The sequence below is a fragment of the Pagrus major genome, chromosome 18 (genome assembly GCF_040436345.1).
Source record: "Pagrus major chromosome 18, Pma_NU_1.0".
In the NCBI taxonomy this organism is placed as follows: Eukaryota; Metazoa; Chordata; class Actinopteri; order Spariformes; family Sparidae; genus Pagrus; species Pagrus major.
Genome location: NC_133232.1, coordinates 20,220,778 through 20,243,224, shown reverse-complemented (window position 1 = coordinate 20,243,224; position 22,447 = coordinate 20,220,778). Strand labels below are relative to the sequence as shown.

The following is a 22,447-nucleotide window of genomic DNA, read 5'->3' as shown; positions in this document are numbered from 1 at the left end:
ATTAATTGAGTTCAGTCATCTGTAAATTTATGATGGTTATGATGCAAATTTAAACAGACTGAAATAATACTGGCTGGCCTATTTAGCTTTTATTTTTTTCTCTTACATGCTGCTCCTGCTGTCAGCTTAGTTGTTGTGAAGATGAATGACCTTTTCCTACAGTAACAAGAGAGACTGTTTTCTTAACAGCATGGCTAATGTTTGTTTCTTTTAAACAGTCAACAGACAACTTTTTGCTTCTACTTCTATTTCATTAACAGTATTTCTGTAAAGCCTCAGCCACAATTAAAAGGTTAAAAATAAATTGTGATAATTATGAAGAACTAAACAATATCGTAGCATTTTCTAACCAGGTTTAGCAGTAAAAAATATAATAGAAGTAGTAGAAGTACCTACAGTAGGATAGGAACAACAGCCAGTGATGGAATTTAACTAAGTACATTTACTCAAGTACTGTACTGCAGTAAATATTTTGAGGTACATGTACTTAACTTGAGTATTTCCATTATCTGCTACTTTATACTTCCACCTCACTACATTCTGGAGGCAGATATTGTACTTTTTACTCCACTACGTTTATTTTGCTCACGTTAGCTACTTGCTACTTTTCAGATTGCCAAAGTAAAAGTTTAAATTAAGTACATTTAATATCAGATACTATACGACGTCTACTCAAGTACTATTCCACTTATATACTTATATAAGCAATATTTTAACACTATATTGTTTTACTTTGTATGACTTTGGGGTACTTTTTACAACACTGACAGTTGGTGATAAGTGCATTACAGTGACAGGAGCACATGTAGCTTAATTAGAAATATATAACATTATTTATATTATATTCAATCAATATTTTAAAGGCCAATGTTCAGAATTATTACTTCTAGAGTGTAGCAGGTTAAAATACGGAGGCCTGGAGGGGACATGGATGTGTTTTTGTTTTTATAACTCTCGCGCGCGAGGTAGTAGTTCATGCGCCCAACACACCGTTTGTGAAAGTGGAAAACTACGGAGCCTCAAACTACGGCGTTGAAGAAAAGCTTTCTGTGGTTAGTTTGATAAGATAATGCGACTTAACCCAATTAACTGCCGATTAAAATCACAGCTAGTTTACGCATTGTCCCTGTAGACAAGCGACAACCAGTCAGAATCTTAAACGTTAGAAGAAGCTACCGAGCTAACTTGCTAACATTAGCGCGCAGCGTCGCAAGCTAGCTGTTAACCATGGACTGTGCTGCCATGACAACGTTAGCCGAAGTTAGTTTTTGATAGTGACTAAGTGACAGCTAATATAAGCCACGCAGTTACTGGTTTGTACAGCAGGAACGGCGTTAGATTAAGTTATTTTTTTTTGTGGAGCTGATAAAAGCCATACCTCTGTTTGTGGATTGTGGACCTAGATGGCCAAATCATCTTCGATCCCCGAGCTGCAGCAAAGCAGCAACAACGACGTGCTGGAGCTCAGCGAGGATTTCGAGAGAATGATAGAAAACGTCGAAAACATGTCACGTATGTAACTGTCTTCATGTCACTTGACGATGTTTGGGGACAGCTTAAGTATCTGCAGTTATTTCATCCGTGTGTGTTGTGTCCACCTGTAGTGCAGCTGACTTGTATGGCTTATGACATGGTGACACTGGTGACCGAGGTGGAGACCTGTATGAGTAGGCTGAAGGAGGCTGTTCATCGATGCAGAGCTGCTGTCAGTGGAGACCAGGAGCCAGAGATGGACGACTGTCCTGATCCTACTGCCACACCAACCCTTCCTCAGATGTGATGTAGCTCTTATAGTTTTCACTTGCACTGAGGGGATGTTGAAACAGTTTAAAATGCCTTTTCTGTTGTTTTAAAGTAAAGGCTACAGCTCTCGTTTCATTGTTGTTTTGCTACAACAAGTAGAAGTTGACTGATGATGTTTCTGCTCTCTGACTGCTTGTGTTGTTGGTCGCATGGCCTGCAAATGTTGTGTATTTTGTAGACACTGAAGTGTTCTGATCTGTTTAACCTGTTGATTAAAACAAATAAAAGAAATAGAAATTGAATGTGCTCTGTTGTTTTTATTTAATAGAGTTGGGTGTCTGGCATCTATTCTGATTGTGCTAATGTTATGTTATATTTATTTATTTTTTGTTTAACCAGCGTCCAGAATTTCAGCCAGTTTTGTTCTTTTGCTTTTATTTTTTAGATGGAAACCACAGAGAAGAGCACAGAACAAGCTGCCTCACCTACCTGCATTGATGTGGATAACATACTGAAAGGGCTGGACTCCTTGTCTAACTGCATGGATCAACTGGCACGTACGTATGACAGTTTATTCCTATGTACTCCCTTCACACCTCGGAAATGTCAGCAGGCATCAATTATGCCAGTAAGATGACCTTGATGATCGATTTGCAAATATGCAAAGCGCATGATGTAACAGTTACACTAGATCTGAAATGTGATAACCAAAAGTGTATTATTATAAACCAACTGCTGCACAACGCAGCCTTGCTTGTAGATGTCAGCAGTGCAGAGTTACATGATACTACATGATGTCTGTCAGATCGCACTCTGCTGATGGGCAGATAGGAGTAACTGAAGGATTTTTACACACCCGGTTGTCCTTCAGACCTTTTGATGTGAGACATGATGTTGCAACATCTTTTCTTTGCCATGGGGGACAGTTGTGGGCAAAGAGGCAGTCAAATGCTTTTACTGTGTTGTCTTACTAGGTTACAGCCTTACTTTTATAACTTAAAGCCTTGAAACCAGTATCAGAGTGTTATAATTTATTAAACAAATTGGAGGATTTATGATAATATTACACCTGGTGCTTTGTCGCCGTTGTTTTATAATATATTATTTTAGAATGTAGTATATAAGAAATAGGGCTGCAACTAATGATTGTTTCATTAGTGATTAATCTGCTGATTATTTACATGATTAAGGATAATGGTTTAGTCTATAATATGTCTAAACATTGGCAAAAATGCTCATCGCAATTTCCAGGAGCTCAAACTGACATCTTCAAATTGCGTCTTTTGTCCAAACAACAGTCTAAAACCAAAAGACTCTTCATTTACTATTATAAGTGACAAAGAAAAGCAGCAAATCTTACATGTAAGAAGATGGAACGAGCGTTTTTGCTTGAAAAATGACTGAAACTATTTATCTGCTATTAAAATGGCAATTGACAATTGATTTTCTTTCGATCAGCTAATCAATTAATGGATTAATGGTTGCAGATCTGAGAAGAAATGAACCTATTAAACCATTTTGTACTAACGAGAAATGATGCTCATACAGATGCCAATCAAACTGAATTTAGAACGCTGTGTCAGTTTCTAATTTGAAAACGTACTAAAAACTAAAAGACAACAATTTTCCCAAAGATTTAATACTCACTTAGTAAACACCACACTCAAAAATCAAGCTAATTTAGTATACATGAGAGTTACTTTGTACTTTACTTTGAATGAATAAACAACATGTTCAAAACCTGGTTAGAATTAATGTATAGAATTAGTGTTTGATTTAATTTATGGTTTCAGTGCAATATATTTCTGTTGAATACTGTATTTTGTGTCACTTGTAGTACTGCTGTATGATAAAAGGACAATACAAAGAGGAATGTATAGTATTCAGGCCATTTCCTGTTAAGTACTATCACCCTTGATGTACCTTATATGTTCTGAGATGTAACTTTTGGACATCTTACAACTGTGTTCACTTGAGGCATTTGTGTGAAACAGGTTATTTGTTTTGTGCCTGCAGTGCGAACCCAGCTGAGGCAATGTGATCTGATCGTTTGTGTTGGCGACCCTGACAAGTCGGCGTTTCTGAAAGTCCAAGAGGCACTGAAGCAGCAGCAGCAGCAGCAGCAGCCCCCCAGCATGACCTGAAACTGATGCGTGAAGAACAGAGGTAATGCTGTGTGTCTGAAAAAACGTAGTTTAATAAAATACACAAACCTTCAGCCATGTATAAATCATTCCTTTTCTAAAAATACAAGTTACTAAAAGAGGGATTACATAACAGTGGCCTTTATGATTGTAAAAATTGTGGCATTTGTGCGGCTGTTCCGAAAAGGCTTCTGAACAAGCCTCACAAATTAGCATAGAGAAACACAGAGGCAGCCGCCCACACTAAGCTTGTTGTCGGTGCTGGTCAGATTCCCGCAGGGTGCAGCAGGCGACACTGGCTCTGCTCTTCAGAGCTCTGGTCTGTGGCGTCAATGAGCAGCAGTGGGGTGTGTGTGTGATGGGTAATCATCTCCGTCACCCCGGGGAAACTCTACAGCACAGCAGTAACACAAAAAAAGATGACAGGGACCTAATGACGCAGCGCAGCACAAGTCAGCATCAAACACTCCCCAAGGCGTGCCGCAAGATGTGAATGTTTCAGTTTACTTTTAGACACACTGACTTTTTCCTCTCATTTTAACATTGTAGATAATAGTATCATTATTTTCAGTTTACCTTGGTGCTTTTGAGGCCAGTGCCGAGCGAGTAGGAGTTTCCTTGCTTACGGATCTTGATGTTGTACACCTTGCCTTGTTTTAGCAGCATCAGGGTGTAGGGGTGCTCATTCGAGCCTCTTGAGCTGTCCCTCACCAAAAATGCCCCATCCTATAAATGTGGACAAATCCATTTATACAGACTCTCACAGTTTGACATATTACTGCAAATACAATTCTGTGAATTTTAAGTATATTTGTGTGTGTGTGTCTGTCTCTGCTCCAGAAAGAGAATATATGAGAGAGTGTGAGAGGCAGCACCTGACCTTGTTTACCTCTCTGAGAGCAACTTCGGCTAAATGTCTGGTCACATTTCCTCCATACCAGCCAGGATCCAAACCCTGGATGCACCATAATAAAACTGTCAAAGTAAGGACTAAATAAAGTAACTCTTCTCCTCATTTCTCGTTTGCAATTGCAGTGTTCTTTTACAACGTTGCCATCTGCTGTTTCCCTAGAGAAAGTACTCCAAAGAGTGTAATTGCACAGAACATCTCATCTCTAATATTAGTGCTGAACAATTAATTGAAATATTATTGAAATCGCAATATGGCCAAGTGGAGCATGCTTGTTTGGTACAGACTCCAGAAAACGTCACATAATCATTTTAAAATTGTTTTTTTAGTGAAAATTAAATGCAATACAAACAATTTCCACCTAAATCATTACTCATTAAAATATATGTCAAAATAATATTATGCAATATTGATTTAATGTGTGCTCACATTACATATGGAAATTATGATCTAATTATGATTCCACTTTCGATTCTCACCCTTCTTGGTCCTGCTGTTGAAGCATTAACCATGGCAGGTTGTGTTGGTACTGGAGGAGGTGGACTGAGTTTACTTGCTCTGGGGGGGAGAGAAATGAATCGAAAGAACTTTTACCATTGCATTTCCCAGAGTGAAGGGCTTGCTAGGCTCATAAATTGATCGGGTTGGCCTACCTGTTGAAGACTTCTGTAGGTTTGGGGGTTCTTTTGAGAAAACTCTTTTTGGTGGATAAGCCAGGAGCTTTGACAGCACTGCCCTCTTGTGGACATGATGAATAGTATCAGATAGAAATGCATAATATTGTGACAGGATTACTACACTGCTGTTATACTGTTAAAACTACTCCAATCACTACATAATAAGCAGCACATACTTGATTTTTTAATGTCCTTCTGAGGTGGGTCAGGTAGTCCAGGCTTCTTGCTCCTGTCAATATTCAGACTGGGTTGGCTGGCTGTTGTTAAAAATGGGAAAACATGTATTACACAAGGTTTGAGATGATAAGCATCATTATCAATGAATCGGTTGGTTGTGGAGTCATTAAATGTACAATCACCTGCTGCTTTGAAAGGTCTTGGAAGGGCAGGGTTTATTCTTGGTGGATTGGGAGGAGGTTTTGAGGCCCTTTCAGCAGTTGGCGGCTCAGGAACATGGTCTACACACATATACACACATTTAAAATGATGGCCAGGAGAAATATGAACACCAACAGTCCAAAACCCAAAGATTTTTATTTGCTCTCATAAACGAGAAAGAAAAGCAGGCTCCAGCAGGCTTTTGTGGCTCCAGAGGAGGCTGAGTGTAATCTGATAAATTGCCTCCAGTGGTATCAATCAGTGGGTGAGTTGTAGTGTGGGTCATGTAGGCACCGAGTTTTGAAAAGGAGTGCACTGGTCTAGCATTGCACTCCTATAACACTGTTGAACTCATTGTCGACTATATCAAAACAAATTATCAAATTGATAAAGCAGAATCACAGATATCGCCTTTCTTATTCCATGCATTCATCTTTCTTTTCAAAACCTGACGCCTACATTACCCACAATGCAACTTTGCTATGAAGTGAAATCATTTGAGGCTATTTATCAGATTACACGCAGCTACCTCTGGGGCCAGAAAAGGTTTTTCAGTACTTTTTTTTCACATATGCAGTAGTACTCCTGCAAACACACTTCAATATGTAAAATTGGTGGATTTACCCTTTAAATTTAAGAAGCTGGAAACAGCAAATTTTTGATGCTTTCACTTGAAAAATGAATAAAACGATTATCAAAATAATCGACTAATCGTTGCAGCTCTGTATATGACTGCATTTCCTTCAGTACAGCACTTGTGTCTGGGCTGCTTTCTGTTACCTCTGTAGGGCCTGTCAGGAAGTTTGGCCACTCTTGGGTGGTGAGGTGGCATCATTGTGTCTTCAGGGGGAGGCTGTTCGTATTCTTCTTCGCTGGCCTCGTCACTGTCTTGTTGTTCAGCTGTTTGTGACTCATTTAGTTCACACGTGTAGCTGTCGTCGCCCCATTCCGGAAGTGGAGCCTCATAGTCACTGTCATTGTCCTGACCACAGCAGACGTGACATTAGTAGTGTTGTCACTTACATTTAGTAATTCACTTTGACCCCAAAGTCTGTATCGTTAAGTTGCTTGTGGCCTTTTACTTACAAACTCATCCGAGTTCCAATCTTCTTCTTCCTGTACAAATACTGTAGGAAGTGGAGCTGTAAAAAACAATAGTATCAGGCCTAAGGAGAGATGGCTTTATGATATCAGTGTCATATTTAAACCAAAGTCTTCTTTACCTTTTTTTAGATACTTTTGTGCCTTTGATCTGTACAAAGAAAAAATATTAAATTCAAGACTTGTTGATCGGTCACAGTTACACACTCAGTTGAAGCTGTAAAATCTGTTTTCTTACTTCAGACCAAAGCCCTTCTTCTGCTCCCCCTTGTTGATATCACTTTGGATCTTAGTAATTATTCTATAGAGATACAAGAGCAAAACATTACCAGTATAGTATAGGTATATTACTTTGCATGGTTATTTGTAAGTGTGGCCCAAGCTACCATTATTTCCTGCAGGCTAATGCAGAATTTGTGATGTCACAGAATAAGATATAACCTCTTGCGCCTTGTCATGCGTACATGGCTACAATAAGCATATTTGCTGTAACAGATGTCAGCTGATACATATTTTATCAATATTTTCATTGGAAAACTGATGTCAAAGAAAGAAAGATATTTTCAGTCAGACTTACGAGACGTAAAGGCTGGGGAACACTTGAAGGTCACACTCAGTCATTTGCTGGATGAGTAGATTTGAGTATTAGTAAGAAATAGTAAATCAATTTCTCTGAATATTTCAGAATAGCAAATAAGTGCAAAGGCCACCACAGGTTTAGACACACTCACCATGAACTGTGCTCCAGTGATGCCGCTCTTCATCACTGCTTTGTCGCAGCCTGATAACTTAAGCTGAGAAGAAGACGTTGCACACTTTTAGAGCTGGCAAATTAACTTTTTATTAGCGCTGCTACATTAATCGAATATTATCGCTATCGCAGTACGGCCAGGTGCAATATCCACACTGCAGAAGCTGCAATGTAAAGGTACAATTATGACAAACAGCATTATAATGAAGTACTTTTCTACTGAATAGTTGCCTTGGCCGAAAAATCGTGTTCTCCAGAAGTCAGAAAACATGTTTGGTACAAAATAATCAAAATATTACTTTTTTGCCATATTGTGCGGCCCTACTTTTAATTCATGTATTGACTTAAATAAATACCTGAAAAGCAACAAAGTAGCTTAGTCTTCACATTTCACTTTGTAGATTTAGTGTTAAGAACTATACTTCATTATTCTTTGGCTAAAAATAACACAAGACAAATACTGAAAATGCTACTTTTTCACTACTCACCCTCCTCATGTAGTCAGCTAGATTTTGGGGGTTCCATCCCATCACCTCCATGTTAGAGGGAACGTTGCTTAAACTCATGTTTGTCTCCTGTAAGTCTCACATCCACTGAAACATGAAGGGTTGAATGACAGCAGGACCTTTGTGTTTGGCACTGAGCTCACAAAACTGTTGCTCTCTCTGCCCTTTAAATATACCTGTGGTGAGTTGTCTTATAGTGTGTAAGAGGTTTAAGTAGTCAGTTTCAGTGGTTGTAAATGACTCGAGACATTTAATATTAGCTCATATACCTGCTGCAGAGTATATCTACGTATCTCTAAACATAGTCACTGTTGACTTCCTTTCTCACACTTAAATACACCACCACAAGTATGCACTGTAGCTACATATGGTGGTTATCATTGTTTTTAATGAACAGCAGGATCTCAATGAGAGATGCAGATTTTGTGAAACAATTTTAAATATGGTTAGTAGAGCTGCAACAATTAGTCCGTTAATCGATTGGTTGATCGGAAGAAATTCTATCACTGACTGTTTTGATAATTGATCGTTTGAGTCATTTTTCAAGCAAAGTGTCTTTTCTTGTCATTGTTATTATGACAGTAAATGAAGACTCCTTGGATTTTGGAGTGTTGGTTGGATGGATTTTCAGTCGTATTGTTTCATCTCGTGTATGCTTTCATAACCTTGTTGGAGGCTGTGTCAGATCTTGTATCCCAGCCGCTGCCTGTCCTGTGTCATTCCTCTCGGTATCTCACACCCAGGTGAGAGAGGAGGGCAGCAGAGAGAGGGGATGATCAATCACGCTCAGATCCCCCGTAGACCCCCAGGCATGTCTGGGTGAATACATGAGTCCTCCTGGGGGGTCCTTGCGGGAGATCAGCCCACCCCTCCTCCTCTGTTTTCCTCCTCTGTCCTGATTGGGAAACATACCCCCCCCCCACGAAAGACCTGATACTGCTGCTGTAGAGGCAGGCTGAAAAAATAGTGAATATAACTGACCCTCTACCTAGTTATTACTGTTTTTAGGGAAAAGAGGGGTTATCAGCAGCCGTGAATGGAAGAACCGATGTGGTCAAACAACAGCATGAGCATCATATGGGTACAATATGGAGCCAATAATGTACTCAGTGGAGGGCAGAGGTAAGGGGCGGAACAGTGCGGGCTTCCAGTGGAGGCGAAACCTTCATTAACACACAGCAGGACATCATGGGAAATACAGGACATCCCCAGAAGCAAATGGGAAGGATGGGAGGGATGTTTTGGTCTGTCAGAGTGGTCGTACTTTCTCAACTTTTCTGATCCTTCTTGTAAGACATTTCCTGTGCCTGAAAAAGTACATTTATCCAAATGCTATTCATTTATACGGAGTTGTGTTTTGTTTTACAGCGATTTTAAGTGCTTCAAATGCAGTGTGGGTGTTTTTTTTTTTTTTACTGTTATCATTACCCACAAGCTATGTGTATTTTTTATAAATGACAAGCAGTATTGGCCAAAATGGGAAAAGTGGACTCCATTACAGGGGCACTATGTCATTTTGGAGAAGAAATTCAAACTCAGAAGTTTAATATTGACAATATTAATGAAGTAATAATACAAACTTACTTATTTTTTCCATAAGTGAATAAACAAGCTGTTCTCAGAAGAAAAATAAGGTCCCCAGAACACTGTTTGAAGCTAGAAAGGCGGCAGGGTCCGCCACATGTAAACAAAGTGAAACAGTATGAAATTATATTGTCCATTAAGGTCAGTTTGTTTATTCAGTTTATTCAGTCATGAAAACAGAGTTTGTTTAGTTTGTTTAGGCATAAAAAAATCAGTCAATAAAGATCTTTCTCTTCTGATGAAAACGTCTTCCCAATAAACTAAACAGTGCTCCTTTAATATTACCAGAGATCTTAGGAATCTAAAGTGACATCTTTCGTGTAACGATATGATTATGCACGCTGTAATTTCTCACTTAATCTTGTTATTTACTGCTTCTAAAGATAGTGGTTGTGTCTGTTAGACTCCCACCCCCTTCCCCTCAAGCATGGACCCCCTCACGAAGGTAATATCCATGCCATCACTCACTGAACTGAGACAGTGGCAGATTTATGACACGTCCAGCTGAGAGGAAGATTTTTGGAGATACAGGGGGTAGAAGGAGGAGGCAGATGAATGGCCCTTAAGACACAGATAGGCCAGTGGGCGGAGTCGAGGCTCCTCTTAGAACTAATTACTTGCAAATTATAAGATTAGAAATTAACTCGCATGCAAAGGAGGAATGTGAGTGCCGTCTATCTCCTGGAATCCTCTCTGGATTCACAGTGTAATATCTGGCCCACTTAAGCGAAGTTCGGACACAATGTCTATCACAGTGTGTCAACGCGTTTCCACCTCACGCGCTTTGATGCATTGTGATACATTTGCATTGTGGGAGGTGAAAAAGACAAGATGGGCCCTGTCCCGGATTATCAGGCCAAGTAACTTGCAGCGGTGAAAATACTTCCTTAAATTGTCTTTGAAAACCTCTTTGAATGAAATCAATACACGTTGACATCAAAGTGGATCAACGCTGGATCAACACCTCGGTTAGGTGCGAACTGCACCATGTTATCCGTGTAATCCTCTGTTAAGTGTATTCAGCCTATTCTTATTCTAATACACGCTTGTGTGCCCTGCTTTAAAATCCACTGACACCCAAGATTTATTAGGTAAAATAACCAAGTGCGTATTTTTATTGACTGAAATGAAACGTGACATCCAGAGGTGTTTTATTCTGAAGTTTTATTTTAATGAAACAAAACACAACATTCATAAATAGACACTCAAGTATTTATACAAGAAGACGTGGAAAGGAATAAAAAGTGCAAACAGACATTTAACCTCTTATTTAACAGATTCATATAAAACGTTCTTTATTTGGGTCCCCGGTGTCTCCGTCTGTAGCCGAGCCCATCGCCGCCCTCCCTCCTGGCGCACACATGCTTCACTATAACCTGAGAGCAGTCCTCACAGTTCACCGTGCAACACCAGTGGAATTTGCAGTTGCAGCTGCTCACCACCTCCGTACGCCTCTCTTCCACCCTCAGGCCGCATTCATGACACAGCCTGCGGCAGCTGCGCCTCTCCCACTGCGTTAAACCGTCCCCGTGCTGCACACACTCCCGGCCCTCGGTGCCGTACAGCCCCAGGCTGGTGTTCCTCCTGCAGTAGTCCGGGGAGTCCTCCAGGTAGATGAGCTCCGTCGGGGCGATGCTGCCGAACGCGTCCACGATGGCACCTCGGTTGTCCGCGCTGTTTCCTGCCCGCATGCGCTTCTTGTCGATGTCTAGTTTCTGGGCTTGGCTGTGCTTGATCTTCAGGTAGTTGCCGATTTCTCTGAAATCTGACAGCTGCGTCCAGCATGTTTGCACACTGCAGCTCTCAGACATGCCGTGACATCTACAGATGCGCCTCAGCGTTGCCTTCACAGCCTGTTGGAAAGCAAGGGGATGCTCAATGTTGACGTCAAACTATTACAATATCAGATGAACTCTTGTGGTGTGATCATAACTCACCAGCCGGCCAGCTGCGTTGTTGTGCAGGTTGACAGCAGCCCTGGAGTCCTGACCTGTCTCCTGCGCGTCCACGTACTGTTTGGAAATCCTCTCTCCGAAATCCACGTTGTCACTGCAGCCACCCCACAGCCAGCCACGACCGCCTGCACACAAAACATCACTTTTAACTCAAAATGCTTCCAGATCGAATAGACTGTGTGTTTAATATGGCCACAAGATATAAAATAATATTGTTTTAAGGAAACCTCACCGATTTTTCCGTTCGTAGAGACATCACAGCCGCAGTTGTCGAGGTCTCCCAGGCTACAGTTCCTGGTCAGGGTGTACATGACCCCCGCTGCACTGATGGCGTGGACGAAAGAAGTCTCTCTGGTGGCTGAGGGGAAATTGGCAATCGCGTGTTACATCAGAGGCATTTCATGAAATTCATCATCTTCAAAAATTAAAGATACCCGTGAATATTTATGAGGAAAATACATAAAATGCACCTTAAAATGACAAAAAAATAAATGGAGTTCTATAGGCTCCATAAAAATACACTAAACTTAAATATGTAACTGACAGAGTCATCTTTATTTGTGGACTCTTATACAGAATCTACAAAAAAATTTTCTATTTCGGTGCATTATTGTATGGAAACAATATTATATCCTTTGCGCATTTTACGCATGGATGTATTGTCTCAGCTGTTGCGGACCTGCACACAGCTTTAAAACAATCACAATCTGCACCTACCCCGTCTCAGTCCTCTGAGCTGGGTCGCGCTGTCGGGACAGTTCCATCTGTCCCACGCAAACTGGTGTTTGCACTCCTCAGCCCCACTCAGTGCGCCCACCTGCACGCTCCTTGCATAGGTGAGATAGGCCTGCGGGAGAGGCAGTGTCAGTTTGTGGGCTTTTTAACTCCTGTTTTTAAAACTTGATTTGTCATGGTGATCCCAGCAATGAAAGTATTTTCTATTTACCTTTGGTCCCGTCATAAGGAAGTTACTTGCAACCCTAAGAAGAAGATTGAGGATAAAGAATGACGTCAATTGTTAAGAAGTCTGATTGAGAAAAAACAAACAAACATACAGTAGAGATAGTCCCTTACCAAGCATGTCCCGGACACATTTTGTATAAAAGAGGCAGGAGCCAAAATAATGAATGCACCATTCTCATCTCCACCTTTAGCCCTCAGAGTAGAGTTCTGGTTATTTTGGCCCTGTGTGCTGCAACTTTCTCTTTTATTTGGATAAAGAACAAATGGAACTCTTGTTCTTTGTCTCCGGGGTCCAAGAAAGCTGATTGGTTGACGGATTCAGGAAACGCCTATATGCGCACTTCAAAGGGCGACAGTTTATTTTCTTCCCCAAGGCTGTATGACACCAGACACCAATATACAAATAACTGAATGAGAATTTATAGCTCCTGACAAATCAGACAGAGTCATTCATATTGTAGAAAAATATTTATTAACATTTTCAAATCAAAAATACATATAAAATATTCGACAACTTTCAGACTTCACAGAAGACAAACTCAACAAATAAGACCAAGATAAACGAGCGAGTGTGTGTGGAGAGTTTGGTCCTTCAAACCACAAAATCTGATTCATGCGCAGAATCAAATCAATAAGCTAAAGTGCATTAAAAGTCTTCAGGTGATGGAATAGTTTTGTGTCCATTAACATGAATTTAAAGTGACTGGGATGCTCATTCAGTGCCGGCGCCCACGGTGCCTGCGCTTCGTTTTATTATGCGGTTTTCTCCCGCCGTCTCTCCGCGCGCAGTAATATTTAGTAACAACCTGCGTACATCTGTCACACTTCACCGTGCAGCACCAGTGGAATTTGCAGTTGCAGCTGCTGACGACTTCGATGCGCTTCTCCACCACTCTGAGGCCGCACTCATAGCACAGCCTGCGGCAGCTCTTTCGCTCCCACTGGGACATGTTCTTGTTGCCCTTCAGACACTCGCGCCCCTCCGTGCCCTGATACTCCAGGCTCTGGTTCTTGACGCAGTAATCCGGGGAATCCTCCAAGTAAATGAGCTCCGTCCGAGCGATGCTTCGGAAAGTGTGCGCGATGGCTCCCCTGTTGTCCGCGCTGTTCCCGGCCCTCACAGGCCTCTTGTCCATCTCCAGTTTCTTTGCGTGTTCGAACTTCGTCTTCAGGTAGTTGCCCACCTCTCTGAAGTCGGCCAGCTGCATCCAGCAGGTTTGGATGCTGCAGCTCCCAGACACTCCGTGACACTTACAGGCTCTCCTCATGGTAGCTTTAATTGCCTGTCAAGAGAGTGAGAGAGTTAGTTGGAAATTTAGTTTTTTAACTTTCTTCTTTTCGCATTGGAACGCGTGCGTAAATGCCACTGACAGAATACATTAAAATCACCCCTTTCCTGATCTGCAACTGTCTTAATTTAAGATCATTGCCCATTTAAAATGATGAAAAAAACTTGAAAATTAAATCTTACCAGTCTGCCAGCCTCATTGTTGTGCAGGTTGACTGCTGCGCGCGAATCGTGCCCACCTTCGAGCGCGTCCACAAACTGTTTGGAGATCTTCTCTCCAAACGCCACGTTATCACTGCAGCCTCCCCAAATCCATCCTCTGCCACCTGCGGATTCAAAAATGGACATTATTATTCAGTTCTAAGAGAAGTGATTCAGTCTGATTAGAAATAGACGAGGCGTGGAATGGTAATGTACCTGTCTGTCCGATTCTGGAGTCATCGCAGCCGCAGTTGTCAAAGTCTCCCATGCTGCAGTTCTTGGTGAGCGTGTACATCACTCCGGCCGCGCTGATTGCGTGGACAAAAGAAGTCTCCCTTGTGGCTATAATAAGTGACAAAGAAAGCAAACCACGATGTCATACTTTGCAATCCAATTTGGCACCATAAATGTGCAATGGCAGCATTCAAATGTCGTGCGTAAAATGCGCGTAAAGCGTGCGTAAAGTCATAATTTGATTCAAAGGGGCAAAAATATTGGTCATGTTGGGTATTTTATCAATGTGCCTCCTGCTTATGTTTGGTTGTGTCGCTATTCATGGAGCCCAGAGCGCACAAGCAGCCACAGCACCCTTTCTGTGTTGAAAGATTAACTTTGCGCAAGAGCCCTTCACCAAAGTTGGATGGAATTGACCTCGCCAACACTCCACTCTGCTGCATATGATACAGAAATATGGATAGAAGCTTTCTTACCTGATCGGAGGCCGTTGTGTGTGGATAATTGGAGCGTGTTCTCTGGGCAGTTCCACCTCTCCCACTCGAACTGGTGTTTACACTCGTGTATTCCGCTCTGTGCGCCCATTTGCACACTGCTGGCGTAGGTCAGGAAAGCCTTGGGAGGGAAACAAGGGCTGTGTTAAACAACGGGGAAGATAATTTGTTCATGATGTTGAAAATCAGCTATTATATTTGATTTGGATGCCCCAGAGGAGGTTTTGGCACAGTGCGTGTCCAGATAGACATGTATTTACCTTAGGTCCAGTCATGAGGAAGTTATTCACCGTCCTATGGAAAGAAAACAAGACAGCTGCGTTAATTCCATGTCACTATAGAACCAGTATTTTTAAATGAATCTCTCCAAAAGGAAGATATAAGTGACATACCAAGCTGATGCAAAATGAACACAACAGCACATGGACATGACCATGAGTGGAAGGAGATCCAGAGGTCCCATAGCGGCTGTATTCCAAACGGAGGCCTGTTTGTTCGTATCCCAGATATGAGAGCCAAGAGAGAAGGAGGCAACTGAAGTTGTTGCCAGACTCCGCGCTGATGATATTTATATGGTCTTGACCCTTTGATTGACAGATTCGTCCCGCAGGTAACGGTCCGCTGCGAAAACGCGTCAACGACGACATTGATTGCCGAGTCCTATAGACAAATAGGAGCCGTCGGTGCGTTATTGCACTTCAAAGACACGACGCAGAGTTAAACAGCCCCTCATTCATTCATTCATTCACCTGTCGTTCCCAGGCTTTAATCCGTATACACTTTTCCCACGAATTGCAGCTTATCCAGCGAATTAAATCAGTATACATCATCTCATATGAATAAGCAGACTGTTAAATAAACTAACACAAGCATTTAATTTTAGATATGCGTAAAGTTAGGGATATTAAAATGATGCCAGGAGATGCGTAATCTGCGTTATAATTACTTTTTGGCACATGTAAGCCTTTATTATATTGATATAATAATATTAGTGATTTATTATCAGGGGGTTTGAAGAGATAACTTAAACTAAAACACATGACATCACATCCAGGTAACACAGTACTGAATGCCGTCGTGAGGCCTCATGTGTAGGTGGAAACATTTGGGAAATGGCACCAGTGTCCCAGTGGGAAAGACAGTGACTACAAAGCCATAAAGTCTTTCAGGAGCTGATGGTTTATAGTCATGTAAATACTGCCTCACACATCGGCGGCATTGGCATCTTCGTGATAATAGGATAATAGATGTTTCCCTGGGAAACAACTTGGTGTGAAAACAGTCTGGAATTTACACAAGCGTTTCAGGTTTTAACCAATAAAATCGGGGGATTATTGTTGATTATATTGACTTGAGGACTTTTGGCCAAAACAAAAAAAAAAAATAGATTAAATTTAATATTGATCACTCATTATTCAAATCTGGGATGATCTACGTCCCATCACATTTAATTCGGCTGATTATCTTCCTTGATTTAGCCTCCATAATCACTGCGATCGTCAACAAGTCATCAAGCCAAGTTTCTACCATTACATGCTCATCCTGCGACTCGATGCGAGAGAAGTTAGTGATTAACATTACAGTTTTTTAAATGAAATCGCTCACACTTGTCAAATCCCCTCTTAAGCCACTCAGGATCCCTTAAAACAACAGTCCACTCAGCGCGGCGGACAATGGGCGGAGGGCTGGGCGAGGTCCTGCGCACAGCGGCGGGGAGGTGGAGGTGAGGATAATCCCCACTAATTAGATATCGCCCACATTCACTGTGCGGTATGACTGAAACCTAGAGCCGCTCAGCACCTGGCTGGGAAATAATACAGAGCGATTAAAAATCAATCTGGGGCGCTTCATAATTTGTCCTTGACTGAAGGCTCATTTAACGAATTTAATGAGTTAATAACCTGCAAACAGCTGGGCGTGTTTCAGCGCGGCTGCTGGATGTCTTTAAAAAAAAAAATCGAAACTGAAGGGCGTTATTTAAAGTAATATATTTAATTTGTCTATCAATCAATATCATTATAATATAATCAATAAGAAGTTGGATCACCTGTCAAATGTAGATTTTGATATGTGTGCCATTCTTGAAACTAATAACAGTTAATCATAAGAATCATGATTTAAGATCTTCATTATGGATATTATTTTTTATGCCAGTTTTAATGATGTGTATTGCAGTTCACACCAGAGGAAACGCCGTGGTCACGACTTAGAATAACATGAAGCAAAAAAATGCGCGTTAATTAAATTGTTCTAACAGACATTTCAGACACATTAGAGCAGCGTTGACGGCTGATTTATGGCCGTGTGAGGTGAGAGAAATAGAGCCATAAAGGCTCAGGAGGTGACGGGCTTGACAGGCCGAGGGCAGGGTGGCAGGACTGCTGACGCCAGCCAGAGACATCAGTCAGGAGGAGATTCTGGGCTGTGAATGACCATTATAGTTATCAGAGAATAACCTGTACTAAATACATGACAGGCTACATAAATGAGTACTGTCAGCATTAATGCAGAAAAGTCAAAAATAGTGGAGTAATTAAATACATTGAAACTGAAATCATTGGCTTTGGGAAATGTCATTTTATCTTCAATACTATCAAATAATAGTTTTATTTAAAATGCCACTCAGTCAAATGTTTATATAATTCATAATGGTGCAACTGTGTTTCTACAGTGTTGTTTAAAAAAAAAAAAAAAAAAAATATATTTCATGACAGTATAATTGTAACCAATGCCTGCCTCCCCTCGCTGTTCAGCCAATCACATTCCTCCAGCCTCCATCCTCCAGCTAGCAGGCTAGTTCCTGTTAGCTGCAGTAACAATAGAGGAACCCAAAGCCACAGTCTTTGTATCCCACATCACAGGATGTTGTGACTTGAAATCACAACAGCAATGCATCTGTTAATATTCACTAAATGATGTGAAGTAGGGCCGCGACTAATGATGAGCTCTATTATTCATTTATCTGCCGATTACACGACTTGATGATTATTTTTGAAAATCTAACTTTTAGTCAATAAAATATTGAACAGTCCCCATCAGAAATGTCCAGAGCCCAAGGAAGGGTCTACAACAAGAAGTCAGAAAACTCCTAGCAAATACTCAAATCTGAGAAGCTGGAATCGTTACATTTTCTTTTTAAATAGGTTTTCTTTTGTGTGTGTGCGAAATGACTTAATCAAATTGAGTCAGAATTGTTGCCAGTTAATGTTCTGTCCAGTAACAAACTGTCAGTTTTGTCCATAATCAGTTAAACTCTAATGCCAAGCTAGCTCGAAACGTTCGAGACAGGACTAAACAAGTCATAATAGAGAACTGACTTTCATTCAATTATTTATTTTAAAGTTTTGTTGATAATGTATTCATGTGTTTGTTTAGTTTAATATGAAAATAGTTGTAAGATTAATATTCGCTACTGCTATTGGCCCATCACAGCTATATCCGTATTTGCATACATGTTCTCCTATATGCACCGATAGATTTTTTTAGGAGATTAGAATGCAGAAAAAGATGCTTTGGGTGATTTATAAGTTTGTTTGTTTCAGTACACTGGTTTCGTTTTAGATAATGGGCTCATTGTTAAAGGGGCAATATGTAAGAATTTTAGTTAAAACATTAGAAACTAACTAAATTTATCAACAGAATGTGAATAAATAGCAGTTTTGACATTATGATACTTATGTATTGTGTTGTATAGATAGATACTGAAGTTAGCACGCTAACCAGCTAGCCTAGTTCTGGTCCAAAGCCCCTGTGCTAGAAGTGTAAACACTAACACTCCCCTGGTCCCTTTGCTCCCAGTCTGACTCGCTGTCTGCACGGCTAACTGAGTTAACTAGCTATGGGCAACTACAGTTAGCAGCAGTTAGCGGTTACTTTTGTGGTATGCAGCTCCCTTTTTGTTTGGAGTATGAACTTGACAGGTGGCCAATTCTTACATATTGCACCTTTCAAATGAAAAATATCCCGCCTCTGTTACGTATGTATGTATGTACATGTTTTACATTGGAGGAATCAATGATATAAAAAAAAGTTTTATATCAGCCACTATATCGATATCTGAATTTTTCACACCCTAATGTCAGTATCTGCATCGGCTTCAATCATCAATTGTTGGTTGGGCTCTTCTATTAGCCACTTGGCATACAGTGTTATGAAGGTATTAAAATATGTACGGCTAACCTTTCTTCTTAAATGACCAATTCAATAAAATACACAAAATAATGGCAGCTGTTTGTGCATTTCACTTTGTTTACATCTTGAAAATATGATGACACCTTACGTTGATGTAGGATTGTTCAAATTACGACACAGAGACACTGAGTATGCATTTATATACCGTGTGAGGTGCGGTTACTGCAGTACTTTATTTACTGTACAGGCACCTAATGCGTATTTTTTCAATGGCCGAGTGTGATCAGTCCACACCTCATCGGTTTATGTATGAGCACGTAGACATAAAGAAGACAGCATTATGTACAGGTCTGACTGGTTTCACGTCTTCATATTTATTTCATAAAGAAAAGTAAAAAGTTTATTAAGAAAACATCCCACATGATTAGACTCCCATGTATGTAGACCCCCCCGCCCCACCCCACCTCCCCATAGCCTGGATGCCTGCCTGTCTTTCTGTGCTACATCACTACACCACTCTCCAGTTTGGCAATATTGGAGACATGCTAGCTACAGGCTAACAGTGCAAGACAGGCACCCAGGCTAAAGTTTTTCCACTAGAGTGGTAAGAGAACCCCCATGTGAGGATGCCATGAACATTTACGGCACCCCAGGGAGCTCAAGAGCACCCTTATCTGAAGACAAAGTAAGAGATTGAAATACTGTGATAATCAAAAGAAAGTGCTTTTTGCTGTGGCATCTCAGCTTCTTTTCTTCATGTGCTCAGAAGTCAAGGTGTGGCATCGCCTTTCCTCTCTTGCTCAATGGCTGGGGAAAGAAAAGAAGAAGACAGTTTAGATCAGCAGGCGTGTGTGCAGTGAATACGTGAGAGGCATGCTGTGTGTTGATGATGTGCTGATGCTGCAGCAATTTGGGATTTTTTTTGCTGCTCTGCTTGCTCAGCATGTAGTCTTTTGTCAGCACTTGAAGTGCTGAGCGATGACAGACAGGAAAATTGTTGCAGGGGTTGGATCAAGGCTTCACACACATACTGTAGACTCGAGGGACACTCACTCTCTTTGGTGGGCAGAGGGTTTTTCTCTTTTGTCTCTGTCTTCTTCAGCTTTGTCTTGTCGAAACGGGCGATCTCAGTCATGTCAGGCTTGTCAGACATTTTGGCTGTAAAGGATGAAAAAAAGAAATCCCACCTGAGCGCACATGTTTGACCTTTCCTGTCAGCCATCATACTGATAATGCAGCAACACAGAAGGAGCTTATTCGTGTATTGTATAGGATGTATTCAAGAGCAAATGTGTGGAGCAATGTTTGACAAGCGATCAGAAAAGAAATCTTAATGGCTTTGTCTGCCATCTAAAATAACCGACTGCACATAAAGGGAGTGGCTACCACATGTGCAGCTCAGACACGTCCACATGCATGCCTGTGAGTGGTGGCCGCCTCCCACACATCCTCTGTCTCGATATTCTCCTGTACAAAACGCCTATGTAGCTCGCATGTGCCTATTTTTACCCATCTGTCTGTTCTTTCCTTTGTCTCTTCTTTTCCCTCTCTGAGGTCTTTGTTCTCTCCCTCCGCATCCTCCCTCTCTCTCTCTCTCTCTCTCTCTTCTGCATCCACCCCTGCAGCCTTGTGGATGGAGGCTCCACAGGCTCCACTGCAGTCATATTCCTGACCTAGCCTCAGGTCTGACTAATCTGTATTTCACAGTCTGGCCCAGTCACGCCTGTTTGAGCCACTGCTGCTGTAATGTGACAGGACCACCAGCCTACAGCCAATCATTTGTAAACCAAGCTGCTGTAAAATTATTCTCACTGGTCTGAATTTGAATGGGGCCTAATAAAAAAAGGTCTGACATAGAAATAGACATGCTGGGCACGTGGCCAGAATTTTAAACATGTCAGTTTCTTGAAGCAAGGCAATCGTTTCTTCACTACCCTCAGCGGCAAATGGTGTCCATATCCAGCCCTACGAAGTCTTGATATTAGCAGCAGCAGCAGTAGTCATAATCTCACCTTTTTTCAATTCATCAGTAAACCTGATTATTCAAACATTTGCTCTATTGTTCCCTTATCATCACCACCACAATCATAATCATCCTCAACATCCCTCTTTTACATCATTTCACAGCTGCCATTAGCAGTCAGCTTCCCCTCATCCAGCCACACCCCAATCCTTTGTTTGACTCTAGTAAAAAAAGAACCAGAAGGAGACACACGGCACATAAAGAGACATAAAGAACAAGATGATTCGTTCTTACCGGTGTTCCACGCAGCAGTGGGGCTAAAATCCACCAGCGGAGAGAACAGGGAGGGATAGAGACACAGAGATGGAGAAGGGAGAGCGATGCGGAAGCTGAGTGAATCTGCCGGTGTGTGCACGCCTGCCTGCATCAAGGGTGTGGGTATAAGAGGGAGGGAGGGGGAGAGAGAGAGATGGTAGAGAGAGAGAGAGAGAGCTTGGTCAGCCTTCTTCCACGTCATCAATATTAATGCTGTCAAGGGAAAAGACTAGAGGAAACCAGCCACTGACAGGAAACAGCTGTGCTCTTAAGCTCATCTGTGATTGATTGTTTTAATTATTTACGTATATATTGTGTGTTATAGATTGTAGTATACAGTGTTTATGCTGAGTAGGTCTGCGAAAGACTGCATGAGATGGCAGAAAGAGGATTTTGTCAATTTACATGTACTGTGACTACTTCTCTATAATATTCATCACGTGCTGAGAATGTGTCACAGTTATGAGCATTTCAAAATTGCACAAAGTCACTAGTTTATTTTTATACTGCAGGGACATATTTTCAATTACTTATTTTGTATGGGTTGTTTTATTTTTAGAGGGACAAGTGTATGACATGGACCAGTGCCACATACCACTTCATTTATAGCCTAGGCTAGTTTGCTGTGTGTTCTTAGATCTGCCTTTTATACACATACACAAAACTCATAAGAAAATCCACACAAAACAGCACAAAAAATAAACAACCTCACCAATAAAATGTAAACAAAACTGCTCGAATACCAAAAACTCAACAAGAAATTCTGTATAAAACAGCAAAAATACACAAAACTTATCAAGGAAATATATACAAAACAGTACAAATACACAAAAGTCATCAAGGAAATATATACAAAACAACACAAACAATATTCAACAAGATTATATAAACAAAACAGCACAAATACACCAAACTCAGATAGAAAATAATAAACAAAAAAAATAACGGAAATACACAAAGCTAAACAAGAAAATATATACAATATAACACAAACAAACTCAACAAGAATATGTATACAAAACAGCACAAATACACAAATCTCTACAAGAAAATATATACAAATAGCACAGGTACACAAAACTCCACAAAACAGCCAAAAGCACTCAACA

The 22,447-nt window shown here is 41.0% G+C and overlaps 4 protein-coding genes across 4 annotated transcripts; 1 reads left to right on the top strand and 3 right to left on the bottom strand.

Moving 5' to 3' along the window:
- Nucleotides 1-987: 987 nt before the first annotated feature.
- syce3 (synaptonemal complex central element protein 3) lies at nucleotides 988-2,045 on the top strand. Its single transcript, XM_073486315.1, has 3 exons — nucleotides 988-1,052; nucleotides 1,404-1,512; nucleotides 1,605-2,045. Exons 2-3 carry the CDS (start codon nucleotides 1,404-1,406, stop codon nucleotides 1,778-1,780), a joined length of 285 nt encoding a protein of 94 aa, XP_073342416.1. The 5' UTR covers nucleotides 988-1,052; the 3' UTR covers nucleotides 1,781-2,045.
- A 9,044-nt stretch (nucleotides 2,046-11,089) lies between these two features.
- LOC141013462 (protein Wnt-8-like) lies at nucleotides 11,090-12,885 on the bottom strand. The gene is made up of 6 exons (XM_073487210.1): nucleotides 12,824-12,885; nucleotides 12,696-12,729; nucleotides 12,467-12,596; nucleotides 11,982-12,107; nucleotides 11,732-11,874; nucleotides 11,090-11,647 (listed from the first exon to the last, which is right to left on the bottom strand). Exons 1-6 carry the CDS (start codon nucleotides 12,883-12,885, stop codon nucleotides 11,090-11,092), a joined length of 1,053 nt encoding a protein of 350 aa, XP_073343311.1.
- A 543-nt stretch (nucleotides 12,886-13,428) lies between these two features.
- LOC141013443 (protein Wnt-8a-like) lies at nucleotides 13,429-15,392 on the bottom strand. The gene is made up of 6 exons (XM_073487180.1): nucleotides 15,322-15,392; nucleotides 15,190-15,223; nucleotides 14,912-15,050; nucleotides 14,418-14,543; nucleotides 14,184-14,326; nucleotides 13,429-13,995 (listed from the first exon to the last, which is right to left on the bottom strand). The coding sequence occupies exons 1-6, from the start codon at nucleotides 15,390-15,392 to the stop codon at nucleotides 13,429-13,431; spliced, it is 1,080 nt and encodes a 359-aa protein (XP_073343281.1).
- A 4,299-nt stretch (nucleotides 15,393-19,691) lies between these two features.
- On the bottom strand, nucleotides 19,692-20,213 carry tmsb2 (thymosin beta 2). The gene is made up of 2 exons (XM_073487399.1): nucleotides 20,114-20,213; nucleotides 19,692-19,867 (listed from the first exon to the last, which is right to left on the bottom strand). The coding sequence occupies exons 1-2, from the start codon at nucleotides 20,211-20,213 to the stop codon at nucleotides 19,830-19,832; spliced, it is 138 nt and encodes a 45-aa protein (XP_073343500.1). The 3' UTR covers nucleotides 19,692-19,829.
- Between the last annotated feature and the right edge of the window lie 2,234 nt (nucleotides 20,214-22,447).